The sequence below is a fragment of the Danio rerio genome, chromosome 21 (genome assembly GCF_049306965.1).
Source record: "Danio rerio strain Tuebingen ecotype United States chromosome 21, GRCz12tu, whole genome shotgun sequence".
NCBI lineage: Eukaryota > Metazoa > Chordata > Actinopteri > Cypriniformes > Danionidae > Danio > Danio rerio.
The window spans coordinates 31984991-32005187 of NC_133196.1; the positions used below are offsets into that span (position 1 = coordinate 31984991).

Genomic DNA, 20197 nt, shown 5'->3' on the forward strand with positions numbered 1-20197 from the left:
GAGTTTGTGTGTGTGATATTCTGTCATGTGGCGATGCGAAAAGGGGCGGGATTAAACAAGCTTATTAGGCATTTAAAAAAGCGAGCGATTGCTTCATGTTTTAAATTTCTGTCCAGAGATGTTATGTTTTGATCCTCGATTGGTCTCACGCAGTCTAGTGATGCAATTTCGCAGGTCAGAGTTTACCAAGCTTGAACTTTGCACCACAGCAACCTGCGAAACTTAACGCATGACCCTGCCTTTCCGGTCTGACATATTCGCGTGCATATGAATGGAAGTCTATGGGAGACAAAGTCCAGTGTGACCACAGCTTTACACTTGCTTAATAGTCTCTAGTAGTTTTGAACACCTTGATTATTTAGATCAGCTGTGTTTAATTAGGGTTGGGGCAAAATTGTGCAGAGCTGCGGCCGTCTAGGAATCCAGTTTGAGACCTATGATGTAAGAGGTTGCAAACCAAGTTAGTTACAAAAATGATAGATTTTGTTAGTTTAGCTATGATATGACCCTCCGTTCCTTTACAAAGTGGTTTAAGTGGTTTAAATGACAAACTAATGAAAGTAGTTAGCCTGCACCAAGACTAAATTAGTCGGATTAACCTAGTCAGGACTTCCATGCTGACACCATGTTCATTTTGATGAAATGACCTGCATGGATGTAGCTGGATGGCCAGGTTAGTGTAGCTTAAGTTAGTTTAGAATCCAATCTTCTAATTAAGGGCATTTGGTGTTGGGTAAAAAAGTAAAACATTACAATTTTAAGCCTATCTTAATTTAAATGTAAATGTAAAAATACAATAACATACATTACTTTCCTTAAAAAGTAACTATGTAAAACATTCAGCTACTTTGTAAAGATTGTAATCAACTTGTTAAGTCGTGACACATGGATTATTGTTTCCGACTCCAAGTCACTACTGTTTTGACTTGAGAAAATATTTGTTGATGACCACTTCAGTCATATTACATATCAATGTGATTTTCTTATAAAAAAAATGGTGTACACAACAGTCTCTCCACTTTCTCCATCACAGACACCAACATTTTAAGCATTTATAAAAAAGTCTATCACTTTCTGGCCATCTGATATTTGTCAGGAATATAAATATTACAGCGCTCTATGAGTATTTATTTGGTACTATTTACTGAGCCTCACTATATACTCTGATAGAGCTTTTGGACCCAGAAGTTGTGTATGTGATGTCAGACATAACAAATTGATTTATTACTTTTTACCAACACTGATGTCAATAACATAATAAGTGGTCAAATGTTTATGAGTAATACTAGTAAGTCTGTAAGAAGCTTTTTGGGGTAAATTAGTTTCCAATCCCAAGTCAATGGACAGGATTTTATGTTCTAGTTAATGGTGATGAGATGTTAAATGACAAAACTTTCTGGTCATGCTGCATGAAGTTGCTCGTCTACGCTTGTGCTACAAGCAAAGATATTAAGGAATGAAGTGCTAATACAGTTTGGATTCTACACTGTAATTCACAATGATGAGATGGTTTAAAGGTGTAAACATTAATGGTACATTTTTGATACAGTTCAGTACAGTAGAGTACAAAATATATTTTTTTTCAGTTTCCACTGTCAGAAGTGCCCAAATATCATATTGTAACATACCGCTGTTTTGGCAACCTTATCAAATGGTACCTAGCACAACAATACGGTACAAAAATTGTGGATGTTGGCTGTTGCTGAATGCTATTGGCTTACAGAGAATTGCCATGAGTGCAAGCAACAAGACAAAAGAGCGACAACACAGAAGGCACCAAAGATGACACTATAATAATACAACACAGCACATAGAAATTAACCATGATCAAATCAAAACTTGTTGTCTTCTTTTGATGTTGTCAAGGCAGCCATTTGAAAATTGAGCAAAAGATGCCAATTCCTTCCTCTAGTTGCATTCATTTGCTGAGTGTCTGTATTTGAAATATTGAACTTGATTTTGCGATAGATGCGATACGTTAAAGACCCATACGGCTTTGTTTTATCAGCAAACATTATGTTGATCACCTACCAAGTAAAGGTACCACTGACAGTGGAAACACGAGCCTGATCAGGAGTGCATTGGGGTCAAAATTACATAAATGATTTCGGAGTGCACTATAAATCGAGTCCAATAGTCACAAGTTCGCTAAAAGTTCACTTTGAAAGCAAATTACACATGAGAAAGATGGCTTTAAGTTTTTTTTATCAATCATTCAAAGTGGATGTTGGTATGTTCAAAATGAACAGGACACAGGGGGATATAGATTACAGTCAAAAGAACATGCTTCTAACTTTAGCTCTAAAGGTGTAGTTGCAATTGCACACTTTTGCTACACAGTTTGCGAATGTTTATTAAAACAATGGAATCGAGAAATGCCAAATCAATTTGGTATGTTTGTAACAAGTGGAGTTCATTTATAAACTAATTTGGAGAGGATCACATGCTCATGATTGCTTGCAGCCGGCCCCACATTATTCAATTTATGATTCACCAATAAGACGATTCCTAAGCCAATATAAATACCCTAAGTTCCATATAACATCTTTGTTTTGAAGAATCCCCCCTTCCACCCCAACTCCTCCTTTCCTAGATGGGTGGCACGGTGGCCCAGCGGTTAGCACTGTTGCCTTACAGCAAGAACTTCACTGGTTTTAGTCCTTACCAAGCCAGCCAACGTTTCAGTGCGGAGTTCCGACATTTCTGTGCTCCCCGTGCTCACATGGGTTTACCCTGGGTTCCCCAATTTCCTCCCTCCATTCTAAAACATGCAGCTTAAGTTAATTGACATAGACATGCTCCTTAGTGGGTAGTTATCTCTTAAGAGCAATCACTATCTGGTTTTTAGCTACTACAGCAGGGGAGTCTCGAGATCTACCTAAGCTCCAACTTCCCTCTCGCCTTGCAAATGGGAGGGAGCCCCGGGCTCGAGGATTATATGAGCTCGGGTCTCTCTCCCGGGATAGCATGCCAAACAAGCTTTATAATCAATCATCAGCTAAGTGTGAACTCTTTAAAGAAGCTTGTGACCTTATGCCGAGTTTAGACTGCATAATTTTCAAAGTAGTCGTGTCAGATGTTCTCATACTGAATGACTATCTGGGGTAGCATCCTGTTGCTGCTATTCTGTTGCATTCTGTTGCTGCATTGCAAGATGGATCGGCGACATCGGCTTCACACTGCATGACTTTAGAATAGGAATCACCGCCAACTTTGTCTCTGTCTGCAAACTCACAACCAAACACACGCGAGAATTGACATGCAAGGTCACAGAGTATATTGTTAATAACTACATAATGAGAATGAAGCCTTTAGTGGGGAAGAAAATTCACTTATTTTGCTCACCTGGCTTTTAAATGGAATTAGCAATCTTCAATTAGCAATCTCTTCAATGTTTTTCTTTTTCGACCCAGTTGTGGTACAAGAAACAGATACTGGTGCTCTTGCCAAATTTACACTAGTTTTTCCTCCATTTTCTTGGGTACAAATAGACCAAAAAGAAACACCTTTAACTAGATGCTGCTCTCTCATTGGCTGTAGGTAATGGCCATTGTTATATTTATCAGAACACATTTCACACGGCATGATTTTGAATCACCGACAGCTCCAGATATTTAGCATGCCAAATATCTCACGGATGTCAGCGACTCATCTGCGATTCTCTTGGATTGCGTCTTTGATAGTTCAAACTGTGTAATTGTTACTCGCGTGCATGAACACCAATTTGCCTGTGATTTCGGGCATTTGTCAGCGATTTCTCAAAAGCTGTAAGTGAGTCAAAATTAGGGCTAAAATTATACCGTCTGAACTCGGCTTTAGTTGGCTAACGATGGTTTTCGGAACCACACCCCAGGCTGACCGGTATCAAACCATACAAAACTGATCTGAACCATACAGCTCAAAGAAAACAAGGCATAAAACTATACTGGACAAAATGGTCAGCCTGCATGAAACTGGTTTATGTTAATCTTGCTGGTTAAGACCATGCTGATCGATAGGATGTTTAATTTAGGTCACACTTTATAATAAAGTTCATTAGTTAATGTTAATTAATGCATTTACTAATATAAACAAACAATGAACAAAACATTTACTACTGTATTTGTTCATGTTAGTTTACGTTAGGTAATGAAAATACAGTAGTTCATTGTTAGTTCATGTTAACTCATGGTGCATGATGACTAATGTTAACAAGCATGGACTTGGATGTTAATAATGCATTAGTAAATGTTCAATTATCAATCAATCAAGCCTTTATTTGTCACTACACTTTCGTATAGCGAAATTGGACCCCCCAGACCATACACAAAACATCACAAACAACTTTTCAGGGGAGACAGATCTTAGGAGGTAGCATTTAGAAACGAAGAAAGATACATTTGGACAGTTAGGCTAAAAAACACCCCCTCAGCTTGCCCTTGATTAGGTGATTAATAAATGCTGTACATGTGTTGTTCATGATTAGTTAATGTCAGTAAATGCATTAACTAATGAACCTTATTGTAAAGTGTTACCTTAATTTAATTAATGGTGATATGCTAAAAAGTCTAAATAGATAAATTGTATTGGTTAAATTGGGGGGGCAGCATGAGCCCGAATGACCAAGTAAATCTGCCAGTAAATCTAATAAATTTACAACATAGGTGAAGACACAAGCATACAAAACAACAAGAAACGCTATGTTGGTGAACGATCATCGTGCAACACTGATATACTGGTGTCCTCATCAGGCTTCTTAAATTATTTAACCAATTAAACAAACTTGGTCTTAACTACTTTAAGAAGTCTCCAGCTAGTGCTCATCCTCCAATCTGGATCAGTGTTTGTTTTTTTTTAGATTTGAATTTGATGTCTTCAAATCTCAATATGTAATCTTGATTAGTGCCAATAGCAGAAATGTCGAAAAATGTGCAAGTATGATAATTTTTAGATTGTTCAGTATATTTTGAGGTGGTTATTTGAACAATGTGAGGTGGTTATTTAAGCAATGTGTACAGAACAATAGAAATGAATTAACAACAATTAAATTTTTACATCCTTTTCTTCTTATTAAACAAGCTTAACTAGCCAAAATGCTCTATTGCAGGGTAAGTTTTAGCCTAACACACATATAATCTAGCAAGTAAACTTTCCATTCAGAAACTGACTCTAAAAAAGGAATTATGAATCAGAATATTTCTGTATTATGTGTTGCATCGAGTATGATGATATGGTTTGCAACAGGTCAGCAATCTGATTCAAACAAACTTTTCTTTTTAGCAAGAAAAGTAAACTAGTCCAAAGGCTATGAAATGCAACAGCGGTAATCTGTAGCCAACAACGTACAACATCAAACAATTTAAAGTATATAAATAAATTCACTTTCAGAAATATATATATGAATCAATATGTTGTGCTTTCCACAGCGCCTGTTTCAACACTGTCTAGTAGCAATAAAACAGCAGGTGCAGCACATCTCAGACGCTTAGCACGAAACTATTCCCATCATGCTAGGCGCTCGAATTAACATCTATTTAAGAAACCATAAACCGACAGTGCTTTATGTTTTAGACACGTTTTAATCGCAGGGGCTCTGAGACGCCATCAGACGTGACCTTGTTTGACTCCATACTGACTGGACAGCTGGGGAAGCAGACGTGGCATGGAATTATCAGACCATTTTAATGGCTGAAACGTTAGCGACACAGCATCGCCTTGCCATTATTATTCTTACCAGCAGTGTTTCAATGACGAGTCTGTATTCAGCAAACAGAACTACGAAAAAAGCATTGATTTAAAGTTTTTATTTATGTGGAACACATCAAATGGACAAAGCCAAAACCTCTCCCTGTGAATATATCAGACATCAACTGAAACGAAGCATGAGCAACTGAAAACTGAACTGAGACAATTTCATATCAAGCACAGAAATATCCAACATAAGAGAAATTGTATATTTTCCAAGTAGACAGTACAAGAACGCTTTTAAAGTTCTTCTAGACACGCCAGAGCCTCAACGGATAATTTTTTTTGTCAAGCTCTACAGATTATATGTAACCTACTTATATGTTTCATATTTTCAGAATGTCTACCTATGTCAGAACTGCTTGATTTGTGGAAATCTTTCATTATTAATTACACTACTGCTCAAAAGATTGTGTTACTTACTAATTTATTATGAAGGGCTGCGTGTAACTGATCCAAAATTACTATAATTGACCAAATTTGAACAAACCAGTAATATTGTGAAATGTTATTATTATTTTAAAGAATTGTTTACTATTTTAATACATTTTAAAATGTAAAAGTATTTTAGGTAACACTTTATTTGGTCACTTTATTTTGATGATCCGTTTGTTGAATTTAAGGTACATTGCATCTACATGCCAACTAATTCTCATTAGATTATAAACAGACTGTTAAGTTGGGCTTAGTGTAAATTGACATGTACTTGCAAAGTTACTTATAGTCAGTTAAATGTCTGTTGAAGGACTGTTAAATGTCCGTATTAACAGATATTAGGCAGACAGTCTAGTAATACTCAAATAGACTCTCACAATAAAGTGTTACACTTTATTCTGATGGTCCATTTGAGTATTAGTAGACTCTCTGCTTAATATCAGTTGATATGATCCTTCAAAAGACATTTAAGTGACTAAAAGAAACCTAAGCAAGTACATGTCAACTTACATGAACCCCAAACCTAACCCCAACCTAACAGTCTACTTTTAATCTAATGAGAATCAGTAGACGTGTAGATGCAATGTAACTTAAATTCAATAAAAAAACCTTCAAAATAAAGTGTGACCGCATTTTAAATGAAAACCATGGTAACATTTAAAGTTTGAGGTCATTTTCTTAACCATCAAATTGTCTTATTTCTGAAGGATAATGAGAAGTAATGATGCTGAATCTAGGGGGTTATCTACAGCTTATCTAATTTACAACTAATATATCTTTGGTGAGCATAATAAACTTATTTTAAAAACATTTTTCTCAACCTCCTTTGAATAGAAGTATATTTGGACGATTGAAATTATACATTTTGAAATGAATATAAAGACAACCATAAAACACTTCACAATGACATTCAGTAAGTTGACTTTAAAGCCAAAAATTTAATTTCTGTCATTAATCACTCACCCTCATTAAAAAAAACAAAAATAAAAAAAACAGGAACTTCATTTTGGAACTTTGGAACACAAATGTAGATTTTTTGGATATACTTTGAGCTCTTTGACCCTTCGAAGCCTGGGTTTGAAATGACATGAGGGTGCATATTAAATGACAGAATTTTTTCTTTTGAGTGAACTGATCTCTTATTACAGTTCCTTAAGTAAACTAACAATGAAGCATACTTTATTAGCATTTAACAATCTAGGTTCATATAAATACCTTCACATAATAATAAGCTATTAATAGACAAATACTTATAAGCATACATAACTGATGACAATGAACAATAGTATATTAATAAATTAGCATTACGCTAGATTATTAAATGCAATAAAAGTGTTGTCCATTGTTAGTTCATTATACTAAATTGAACCTTATTATAAATCGTTACCATCTTTCCCCTGGAATAACATAAACCACGAGACCAGAAATGATCATTAAGTAAATTTTAAGTTTAAAATGAATTTTCAATAAATGAATAATTTTCTCTAAGATAATGTGAAAACTATTGAAATTTGAGCATTTGTACAAATCAAACACCTGGGGATGACCTCAGCAAGAAGACTGGAGGACCATTAGCCCCCACTGATAAAGGGAGAGGAGGGGATGAGCCATTCGTCACTGACACCTGGTGCTCCAGATGACAGCCCTGTGGCCAGATGGATTACGTCGTACAGAAAACACAAAAACACGTACACAAATACATCCACATCATGTCCACCTCTACACCTTTAAAAATACCAATGGGTTCATGAAACCAACTCAATACGTATCTTAATCTTAACAAAAGCAACCGCATTTCTCTGTAAAAGCAAACTAATGAATGCAGGGACCTATAAAAGCGCCGTACCGGAGGGTGTCATGTCTCTGAGGAGTGTCCTAGTAGTGTCACGGCGGCAGGATGTGGGAAGAGTGACGTGATGCCGCAGTGGGGGGCAGATTAGAACAAACCCCATGGTGCATGTCTGGCCGTATCGCCCTCCCCCACTACTGTCAGTGCCACCTGTCACCCCAAAGCCTCATCTCGCAGACTAAACCTCAGCAGAGGCTCGCTCATCACCAACAGCCAGCATGTACAAAGTTCAACCCCAACATGAAGCAATGAAGATTATGACACTTTCTGGCCACAAAACATTCCAAAATGACTGAACAACAGCAACTGAACAAATTATAGAGTCTCGGTATCGTTTACCTCCAGTGCAGCAGACGGTTTCTTCTTGAGCTCCTCACACTTGCGGAACTTGCAGATCTGGTGGCCCGTCTTTCGGTTCCGGCAACTGCTGCACTGCTCGCAGTTAATCCTGCGCCGACAAGGTGGACACATCCCACACCGTTTCCTTTTCTTCTTCCCGGAGCTAATGGCGGAGGCCAGCTCGCTTTGCACTGGGTACTCCGTCAAGCCTGCCATGTGCAGTGCGCTGTCGGCGAGGAAGACTCCAGCCGGCGTCATGATGAACAGCCCCGGGTTGAAGGGGAAGCCACCGCCCACACCATACGGGAAATCTGTGTGACCCCCAACTGTGTCAGCTACCGTTGCCCCCTCCAGGTCGACCGACCCAACCTCACCCCCACCCACGCCCACGCCCATTCCTCCTGGCAGCAGCATGTGCTCCATGCCCGCCCGCTTGAGCAGCGCAGCTGCCTGGGCAAAGTGCAACAGGCCATTCTGTCCCTCCAACACCTGCTCCAGGGTTCGGTCCAGCTTGCTCGGCACCAAGGCCGAGGCGGAAGGCTGCTGTGGCTGCTGCTGGGCAGGCTGGGCAGGCTTGGCCGTGTGGCTCTTAGCCTGACCGTTGTGTTTCAGTCCGTTGGCGGTCTGGGGACATGCGGCTGTGTACTGTGAGAGGGTGCGAGACCTCTTCAGGCTCTTGCTAAGAGGCTCGCTGATGATGCCGCTTCGGTTACGGCGTTCGATAACAGGACTGTCCTCCCCACAGTCCTGGTCTGTGTCCTGGTCCTGGGCCTTGGGTGTCCGGCTGCCCTCCGGCTGTCCGCCAGACATGGTCCAGCCCCGGGATGTGAGCACGGGAGGGGGGGCGGGGTTGGGGAGGGGATGGGGGCTGGCGAGGAGGAGCCAGGCAGCACTCGCGATCCGTTCAGTACCCAGGTGAGGGTGGAGCCTCCCCTTAATGGGTGAATCAGCCGGCCAATAGGCAGGCAGACCCCGATGCCCTCAGCTCTAGACTTCAGCCCTCATCCACATCTTTCCTCCGGCAACCTGTAAACTAAGACACAAAGACAGAAGAAAAGATGGAAAGATGTTGAAAGTGTTCTGATGATTAAAAGAGTCCTTGACAACAAAAAAGCAGTCCCTGAGAACAGTGAGCAGCGATTGGGCCTCTCTTTCTCATGGCTCCAGCATTTTATTGAGTGCTGTACTGATGCCCCTACTGCGCCTGAAAAATCAATATGTACATTTATCTTCAAGCGCTACGTAGAAGGAGTAAAGCGAAAATGAGACAGAAGTGAGCTAGGCATTGTGACATCTTGGATAATAAAAAAAAACAAAAAAAAAAAACTGTAAACCATAAAATCATGTCTCACAGTTAGCCCTTTTCCACAGCAAACTGGTTTACATTGGGAAATGCACGTCTCACTGCTTCTATAAAAGACGAGAAGCTAAAAGTAAACCAGACAGTACATCACACTGTACAGTAAGCTTGACTGAACCAATTAACTTTCCTTTATCAGATAGCGCATGTATCACAGAAAATGAATAACATCAATTTTTCTCTGAATAGATCAATATGTCTTTGGCAAACTTTAGTAAAGTTCTTATGAATAAAGTCAATAACATAACTTTTAAAGTATGATGTCAACTCTGCAAGCATAAACCTGACGACCTGTCTGCTCTTTCATTCATTCACTGCAGTAGAAGTGAGCATTCAGGTAGGCATCTCTTTGAAAATTAGCAGAAGCACAGTATGTGCTACTCACTTTGAAGGGCAAAAGCACATCATGTACTGTGAAGGGTGCAGGGCAACACTGTCCCATATGTACATGTTTGATATGTCCTACATAATTCATTGCCATTTTATTTCGAATCAGATTCTTACCTTTACATGTATATAGTTAAGTCAGAATTATTAGACCTTTTTGAAATTTTCTGGAGAAAGTCTTATTTGTTTTATTTTGGCTAGAATAAAAGCAATTTAAAAGATATAAATAAATAAAAAAAATTAGCTCCTTTAAACTACATATTTTTTGATGGTCTACAGAACAAACCATCGTTATAAAACGTTAATTACCTGAACCTGCCCAGTTAACCTAATTAATCTACAGTAGTTAAGTTTTTAAATGTCACTTTAAGCTGTATAGAAGTGTCTTGAAAAATATCTAGTAAAATATTATTTGCTGTCATCATGGCAAAAAAATAAATAAATCAGTTATTAGAAATAAGTTATTAAAACTATTATGTTTAGAAATGTGTAGAAAAAAATCTGCTCTCCAGAAAGCAGAAATTGGGGAAAAATAAACAGGGAAGCTTATAATTCTGACTTCAACTGTATATTTATGCATAGAGTGAACAACAACTAACAATTTTATTTGTTTACTTTCGGAGATCACTTTTGATATTATATTATATTATATTATATTATATTATATTATATTATATTATATTATATTATATTATATTATATTATATTATATTATTCATTCATTTTCTTGTCGGCTTAGTCCCTTTATTAGTCCGGGGTCGCCACAGCAGAATGAACCGCCAACTTATTCAGCAAGTTTTTGCACAGCGGATGCCCTTCCAGCCGCAACCCATCTCTGGGAAACATCCACACAAACATTCACACACACACTCATACACTACGAACAATTTAGCCTACCCAATTCACCAGTACCACATGTCTTTTGGACTGTGGGGGAAACCGGAGCACCCGGAGGAAACCCACGCGAAGGCAGGGAGAACATGCAAACTCCATACAGAAACGCCAACTGAGTCGAGGTTCGAACCAGCGACCCAGCGTCCTTCTTGCTGTGAGGCGACACACTACCTACTGTGCCACTGCCTCGCCTTATATTATATTATATTATATTATATTATATTATATTATATTATATTATATTATATTATATTATATTATATTATATCATATTATGTTATATTATGAATTTCACATATTTTGACGCAGTATAAAAACATTAATGAGACACTGATCAAAATAAATAAACACTATCACCTGTTTGTAATGTCTTTATTATCTGACAAAGCCTATTTGACTAGATGCCTAACACCTAGCTATTCTACAGTGATTGATACTCTCTGACAACAGGTTGTCCAGATCAAGTAAAAGGGATAACCCTTTTTTAGACTTAGCCAAAGAACCTGATCTTTCCAAAACTGTGATTTATAGAATATAGCAAATAATATCACAAATTTAGAATTATCCACAAAATAAAGGTGTTTTCGTAAAACACTGTTCTACTAGTGAGGTTCAGCCATAGCTAAAGATAGTGGGGGACAGCTTGTAAACTACATTGATTGACTTTAAATATTATCTTTTTTATATATAATAATAATTTCTAAGAACCACAAATATAGTTTCATGACCTTGAGTGCTAGGCCTGTAATGTCAAAAAAAAAAGAAAAGAAAAGAAAAAACCAACAGTAAAACTGTCATTCCTGTTACCTCCCCGAGGGCCTAATTATATCCTAGAGTGTTGTATTGCAGAATAATTCAAATGTAGTAATGAACTTTAAGATGGCACAGTGTATTTTATTAGCACTCCAGTTCAAATGGTATGAACAATTACTTCACGCAAACTTGAAAAGACGCCAATTTCCTTTCATAATCCACAAACCTGTTGTCAATCACGTGATAAAATATGAAGCATACCGTGACACAACATACTGAGAGAACATACACAGCATTTCAGAATCCCAATGCCAAAAACTCAACTCTTTTTTTTTAATGGTTGCCCCCCGTCCACAACAGAGACATCCACAAACACCCACACACACATACAACCCCACTGAGAAAAGCTGAGGAAATGGCCGGGCCAGTCCTTATAAGGGAAACAAAGGGACAGGGAGGGAGAGAGAGAGGATGAGGGGTGGTGGAGGGGATCTACGCAGTGTGTGGAAATTGGAAGGCCAGAATTAGTGGGAGGTAAAGCTTCAAAGGCAGGAGCGCAGCCCCCGCATTCTCCCCAGCTCAGGGGTCTGTGGCGCCAGCGGACCACAGCCAGCCTCTCTCTCTCTTTCTCTCTCTCTCCTTCCCAAACCAGTGGCCACATTGCCTTACCCCGCTCCTGCCAAACCTTCCCCACCGCACACATCTCTTGCTGGGACTATGGAAGCACCCGACCTTCACGTCCCCCTAAAGCACTGAAATTACATAGCGGCGTTTTCATTCAGTATTAGCAGCAATGACTCACTTCCCATCCGAAGCTAAGGAGAAAAACATGTCTCTAACGGACCATGCTAGCCTGCCATGGACAGCCCGTGGTTTCTCTTTTATCCTGGCTTGGAATGGCAATATGGCACATCTCAAATCCGTTCCACTCTTATGGTTGCTGCATCAAGCCAACAGTTGGCCACACATCATCTCACACCAAGCGTTATCCTAGCAGCACGGCGAAGTTTGTCCCAATGATATAGACACTTTTCTCTGTTTGGGTTGGTTTCATCGTATGATATTCTGTAATCCAAGGCATGCTCTGCTGTCATTCAAACGTTTGGAAGAATTGTACACTTGTTAACATTTTTTAGTTGATTTCCTGATTACCAGTGGTAACTATTCTTACCTCACTAATGTACTTGAGTACATATTTTAAGTATTTCTACTATATTTGAGTATTATCTTAGGGGAAATTTTATGTTACTCAATTCCTAAACAAAATATTTCAGTTTTTAGTAGCTACATTTCCTGAATAAAGCTGAGTAAAAGTAATTTTGAAGGGGAGAAATTGTCACCTGCTCAAAGACAAGATAGTGGTGCTGAATTTATAAACAAGCTGAATTTTATCAGTTTACCTGTAAAATTTATTCACAAAAAACTCATTCAAATGATCTGTTCATAGTGAGACGCTAGTAAACGATTAATTGATTCAAATGATCCGTTCAGAGTGAGTCTTCAGTAATCAATTCACTTATTCAAATGATACATTTAGAATGAGTCTCCAGTAAATGATTCACTGGTTTAAATGATCGTTTCAGAGCAAGTATCAAATAAATGATTCTCTAATTTTACAAACTTATCTGAATAGGGTCTCACAGGATTTCTGTGTGGTTATTAGACTAGAGGTATGTGCAGGACTGTTTTTTTTAGTCCGTTCCTGCTAGGTTTTATTACGCACCTGACCTCTCCCACTGTATAGGTTCACCCACAACCTGCTTAGAATAATCATTCATATGCTGGGGTTGGGCGATGACAACCAATTTGGCATTGTACGATGTCTAATGTGAAACTATGGACGGTGGCATCGTCGTCATAGGCAGCGGTGAATTAACTATTTATAAATAATTAATTAATTCATAACAAATTAATTATTTGTAGTCTACCGTTTCAGCTACCTGACCTGCATGGTCTTTGTTTTACCAATAAACAGACCATAAGTAAATAAGTTACATACAAATTACCACCTGTCAATCACTTTTTACGTGCATGGGATTCTGGCATGAACAGGCAGAATGATCTGTGTCGTTATAATGGCGTCAACAAACTTGCTTGGTAAAAAAGGTGCACAACAAACTGGAACCAACCAACAGTGACTGAGGTTTTCACTAAAATTACTAAGTACAAGTTTGAATGCGAAAGATTAAAGCAGTGTAAGAGTCAGTGTGAGATTAATTCAATATCACGTTTAACAACTACTGTGAGATCAGATCCAGAGGTACATCCTTGACAAACCCATAACCGACGTGCACTGCTCTCTAGGGTTTTGCGCTCAAAACACCCGCTGACTGCTGGAGCTCAGACATGCGCATATGCTGCAGCGCATGACAGAGTGTGTGTGTGGTCTAGTGATATGCGTTTTCAGTGGTATAGTGTGGATCTTTTCCAAAATGCTAGGTGAAACGCCAGTGTGGATGTGGATCATTTTTGTTCTAAAATGCCATTTTAGACATATTAGTGTAAACAGGGTCGTGTGTATTTTTTTGCGAGCTGGCTGCTGCTGCAACAGGGGGGGTGGAGGATCGCAATGCTGGCTCCGCATTGTGATGTCAATCAGACATCGGTGATGGAAGATGACATCGTCTATCAGCCCAACCCTATCCCGCGCCCCAAGAAATCTGGTCGGGTCCCACAGCTCTATATACAGAAATCCATATTAGACTATGACAATTTTTGGTTAATCAACTTTCTAGCAAAAAAGTCATTCACCAGCAAGTACTTTACATTTATTACTAGCAAATAGTGAATTCATTATCCGTTAAGCATTAACTCTACATTAATAAACGTTAGTAAGCAGTTTATAACTGCAGCTACAAATGCTCTATTCTTGACCACATTTAAAATGTGCTTAATAATTGTATTTTCATACTTAGTAAATTATTTATTTTTCATTACAAACTTAAGTATCGCATTATTTACAAACCAGTTGTATTTAAGAGTAGTTGAGGGTTTTTAGGATTATTCAGAATGAGTTAGTAAATGATTAATAAACTATTAAAAATCAGTGTTTAAATGTCTTATTATTCAGGCATACACTAATAGTCAACTAATATGTTTATAAATGCTTTATTAACTCAACTTCATGCAGTTTTGTGACCTAATCTAAAGTGAGGACTATTTATGCTTTATAAATCCCTTATAAATGACAAATAAAGGCTCAGAGTAAAATAAACTATAATCTTTGCAATCTTTTCTAAAATGTAAAATGAATGTAAAGTTTAAACACTGCTGAATAACAGGAGTGTCAAAATACAACAAAACTGGATAAAACAACAATATAATAATTAAACAATGTAATAAAATGTAATGTTTAAACTCTACAGTGATTTTATTTTAGATCAGGTTGCAAAGATTTATTTTTTATTTGAAGTACAGTTTCATTTGTGTATCTTTAATTGAATAGGAATGAATAATGTAATTTTTCCTGTTTGGAATTTAACTGAGCCTTTATTTGTCATTTATAAAGGATTTATAAAGCATAAATAGTCCTCACTTTAGATTAGGTCACAAAACCAGATGAAGTTGAATTAATAAAGCATTTATTAACATACATAGTAACCATTAATATATGCCTGAATAATAAGACATATAAACATTAATTTTGTTAGTTTATTAATCATTTACTAACTCATTCTGAATAATCCTAAAAACCCTCAACTACTCTTAAATACAACTGGTTTGTAAATAAAGCGATACTTAAGTTTGTAATGAAAAATAAATAATTTACTAAGTATGAAAATACAATTATTAAGCACATTTTAAATGTGGTTATAAGTCAAGAATACAGCATTTGTAGCTGCAGTTATAAACTGCTTACTAACGTTTATTAATGTAAAGTTAATGCTTAACAGATAAAGAATTTACTATTTGCTAATGCGTAATAAATGATTTATAGTGTGTAGTTATTATAAAGTGTTACCAAAAAGGGTCATTTCAAGTTTTAGGACTTCTGATTCATTTTCTGCTATGAGCTAGAAAATGGCTAGAAAATAACAAATGGCTAGAAATAACAAATGGCAGTAAACGACAAACTACTTGCACTACAAACCAGTGTAATTTTAACAAAATATTACAATTAAGTAGCATAAAGCTAAACATCAATGAATGTGAATGAGGCTCCACACATTTGAGTTACAATGAATAGTGGCTCTAATATGAAAAAATAAGATGTACATTAATAATTGGTAGAATGTTTTTTTACAGTCCTGTTTCACAAATACTATACTCAGGGCTTGCAAAATCTGGTAAAGTCCCAGAGCTATTGTTTCTTCAGTTGGGCTACCAAAATTTATCAACACCTCGCTTGGCGGGCTATTGAGATAATCATTACATAAACTTGATAACAACAAGTACTATGCCCAAACCAACCTACCCCAGTACCTAAACTGACCGCATGTAGTCATCAGTAGTCAGTAATTTCTTAGGCAAGTACACTGTAACATCAAATTAGAATGATTTTTTTCTAAAAATCCTGTTACAATATTGAATGGAATAATAGATGCTGAAAATACAACTGGGCCATTACACAGACAAGTTTTACACTAAGGGTGCTTTCACATCTGTAGTTCGATTCATGTGGTCCGAACCAAGGGCAATAAATGATAAATTGTTGCATTTTCTGCCGTCTTTGGGTCGTTTTCAAACCACACTGCTGCACTCATCTGACAAAATCCACATCTCGATGTTGTTGAACATAGTTCGTAAACTGCTTATCGATTGGTCAAAATTCATGTGCGGGAAAATGCCAATGAACTCCCATAAGTTCAAACAGTAACAAACCGGCAGACACAAAATGTCGCTTTTTATTATGAAGGGACAACTGCGCTGACTGATTGTATCTCTGCTGTCACTTCAGGGAGGCGTGAATTAATTTAGCTAAACTGCGACATGGTCATCTTGCGGTAATATTACCAATAATCCATCAGGTAATGTTTCTCTCTCTCTCTCTCTCTGTTGGCAAAGGGCTGTCAACAAATATTTTTCCTCCATATCCCATAATGCACAGCGCATCGGCCTACGGCAGCTGGATTAAAACAAAATGCAGCCCCTTGTGAGCAGAAGATATTCCTTCAGAAACATCTCACCAACTCCAAACTTTCAACTAGCAAAATTAAATTCAAACAAACCCTTGTTTAAAAAACAGGAAAATCGCAGAGCGGCCAGTCAGACAGGCAAAGAAAAAGGCAAGGGACAGGTGGCTCAGTGTTAGCACTACTTGCTTAATTACTGTTCCCAAAGTAGCCATTAGGGTGATGGAAATGAGCCCACAAAATGACTTAGCAAATAAGCCCACTGGACATAAATAAATCGATTTGCTTCCACCCGTTTTGAGAAGTTTTTTTTTTTTTTTTTTTTCCTGTAAGGAGTAAATTCAGTCACACAGCGCACCGGATGCTATCTGGGGTAATACACCAGCATTGATCTTAAAGCTAATAAAATGCAAACCCAATGTGTGATGGTTACTAAGCATTGTCAGTTGTCTGTATTTGGAGTCTAACCCCTCCACCTTCTCCATCTGCTCCTGTAACACATGACCTGTGTTTGCCAAGGTCTCGTAAAAGCTGAAATAAGTGAATCTGTGTGTCGCCGCCTCCGCATTGGCTCCTGTCAATCACTGTAACCTCTTCAACATCAGGTCCACCTTTAAGTTAAACTATCTTCCAGCTTTTCTGCACCTGTGTCACAGTATTCACTGAGGACTCATGTCAAGTCTGCTTCTGACCCTCTGATTTTACCAACCTACAATTGTGCAACTCCCACATTCTGTCGACTGCGAGCGCTTCGTTCTCTTCCAGCATTTTTCAACCAATTAAGTCACAGATTTTTCAAATTAAGCCAAATTATTGTCATTGCAACACTCTCATTTCTTTCATTCCTCCATGACAGCATATTATGTTCCGACGCAGATATTAGATAAGATTTACATTCATTTGAAGTCACTAGCTAGGCTGTTTATGCTGTTTGAATCACTAGTACGCTTAAAAATAAGCAATTTGTCTCTGCACACTGAACTTAAAACTGATATATGATATCACATAATCTCAGAACGTATTTCATGTTTAACTTATAGGTGTAGAGATACATTATTGATGAGTGTAGAAGACTGCAGACAAGGATATTTAGTGCCAAATCTCACAAAATGATAAAGGGATTAGGCATATGATGACAACTGTTTTCAAGGTTTACCGCGGTTTGGAAATATCAAGGTTTTAAAACCATAAAAATTTTCTGCTATACCGTTCCAAAGGCATGTGTAAGGTTTTTTATTGCTTTTTTGTTTTGTTTTTTGGACAACAGTGTCTCCACCAGAAAAAAAGTATCCAAAAAACATTTTAAATTGTAAAGAAATCTGTGTTTTTGAAACTAATGAAGACAGCAGAAGTCAATGATTGATTTGAATTATTTAGCCAGAGATGTTTAATGTTCCAAAATATTTTAAATGTTTCTCAAAGTAAAACATATTGTGTTCAAAGGGGAAAAAGTTTTTGTTTTTTACCCAGACATTTAAAAATATATATTTTAGAGCTGTAATCACAATACCGTAAAACCATGATATTTTTATTCAATGATTTATGCTAAGCAAAGCTAAACAGATTTAAAACAGTAAATTGTAACTTTTAATTCTTGGTGCCATGTAAGATGATAAAACTGGAGTGTTACACTTAAGGGTTAACTTAAAAAATGGGTGCAACTGCAGAAAACAACTCCATAATCATTTAAAAAATAAATGCCTAAAAATAAAAGCAGCATAAAAGTAAATTCTAGTAAGTTAAAAATATAGAAAAAGGCCCACTGCCCCTTCTTTTAACTTTATCATTTGTATTTCTTTAATGTGTTCAGTATACAGGTTATATTTCATGTTAGTAATTACTTTGAGAACTACATTCTACTGTAGAACAGTAAAATATTTCTGCCATAACTACCTTAAGGCAAGACAAGTTTATTTAAATAGATCATTTCACACACGATGGTAATTCAAGGTGCTTTACATACACAATAATCATAGGAAATAAAAACAACAAAGAATTAAAATGATTCAAAACAAATTAAAAGTGTTAAAACTAACTTTACTTTCAAAGAGTTGTTATGAAACTACAAAACCACTATACATCCACATGCAAAATCATGCAGTCTTCTGCACTTTAATATTCACAGGAACTATTGTCCATATCATATATTATTAAGCATACAGCCTACTTAAAATTTATTCATCCAAAAATGTGCCAAATTCCCTGACACACCGAATCATAGCCTAATATCCTTTTATATGGCTGGATTATGTGTTTCCAATCATAATTTCCACATCAATTAAATAACAACCCTTATAAGCATTTGTTTTTAAAATGAGGTAATCCAACCAAAAAATAATAATATTTCCCGTGCTCATTTGGCCACAATTTGTCATCTTAAATATATCATAATTTATTTGTGACCAGGAACCACAAAACTACAGGCACACACATGTACACTCCAACACTTAAGCCTGAAAAAACAAACTGACCGCCAACATTTGCATCCCAAATTAGACATAGCTAATCAATAATAAAAAAGACAAACATCCTGCCAATCTTCTCAGGTTAGAACAACAAAACTGAGAAGATTTCCATGGAAGAGATAACTTCTATCACATTGTCTTTTAGGAATCGGTTATTAAAAAACCCATATTGACTGACCACTAATCTAAATTTAGATTGACATGTGTTCCTCTAATTGATTGTGGATGTTCCTATCTTAAATGAAACTTAATCAGATCACCAAATATTCAAGATAATATTCCCATAAAGTCAGATAAGTCCAATGTTCTTTCTTTTCTTGTGGTTTGTTGTTAATAAAGCTTCTAATTAGCAAAAAAACATGGCAGATATGTCAGGCTACAGAAGTATATGCTGATGCAGATGTCATATGGTTTAGTTTGGGCCAACTTTTATATGTACCTGATTGCATACTATAGCTTAAGAGGTGTTTGTGGTACCCCAGGCCACATGCTGGATTCGCTTCAGACACAATGCCTTATTCGCAGCTGTAAAGATGGCAAGCCAGACTCCAATGCAATTAACCTAGCACCATTCAAAAGCATGCTTATGAATGATTGTAAGGCTTTGTATTCATTCAGACAGAGCTTGTGTAATCAGACCCTTAACCATGTAATCAGCAGTCCAGTAGAGAAAACATAATGACCCATTTATAGCTAATGTGGAATGTCAAAGCTCCGACATATAAGAGAAAAAGGCATGAAGTCAGATGAGTCAATAAATACAACAACTCAAAGACCAGTCAGACAGAGAGCAACTGTCTTGGGTGAAACCATCATTTATAGTCTGTCATATGGTCAGAATCAGTTTCTCATGAAATGCAGAAATGGATGTAAAAGGCATTTTTGTTGTTTAATCCTTAAACTGAAATATTTTCGTGTC

At 37.2% G+C, this 20197-nt stretch overlaps 1 protein-coding gene across 7 annotated transcripts in view; it reads right to left on the reverse strand.

Moving 5' to 3' along the window:
- Nucleotides 1-20197, reverse strand: part of cxxc5a (CXXC finger protein 5a) — a 50438-nt gene that overhangs the window by 21763 nt on the left and 8478 nt on the right. For 6 of the 7 annotated variants that reach the window (XM_681066.10, XM_009295514.5, XM_073935983.1 and 3 more), the window contains exon 2: nucleotides 8348-9380. In XM_681066.10, the coding sequence (XP_686158.5) occupies nucleotides 8348-9157 (810 nt within the window). In that variant the 5' untranslated portion in view covers nucleotides 9158-9380. Of the gene's footprint in view, nucleotides 1-8005; nucleotides 9381-20197 lie in introns of all 7 variants that reach the window. The other variant, XR_012397226.1, reaches the window with a different exon arrangement.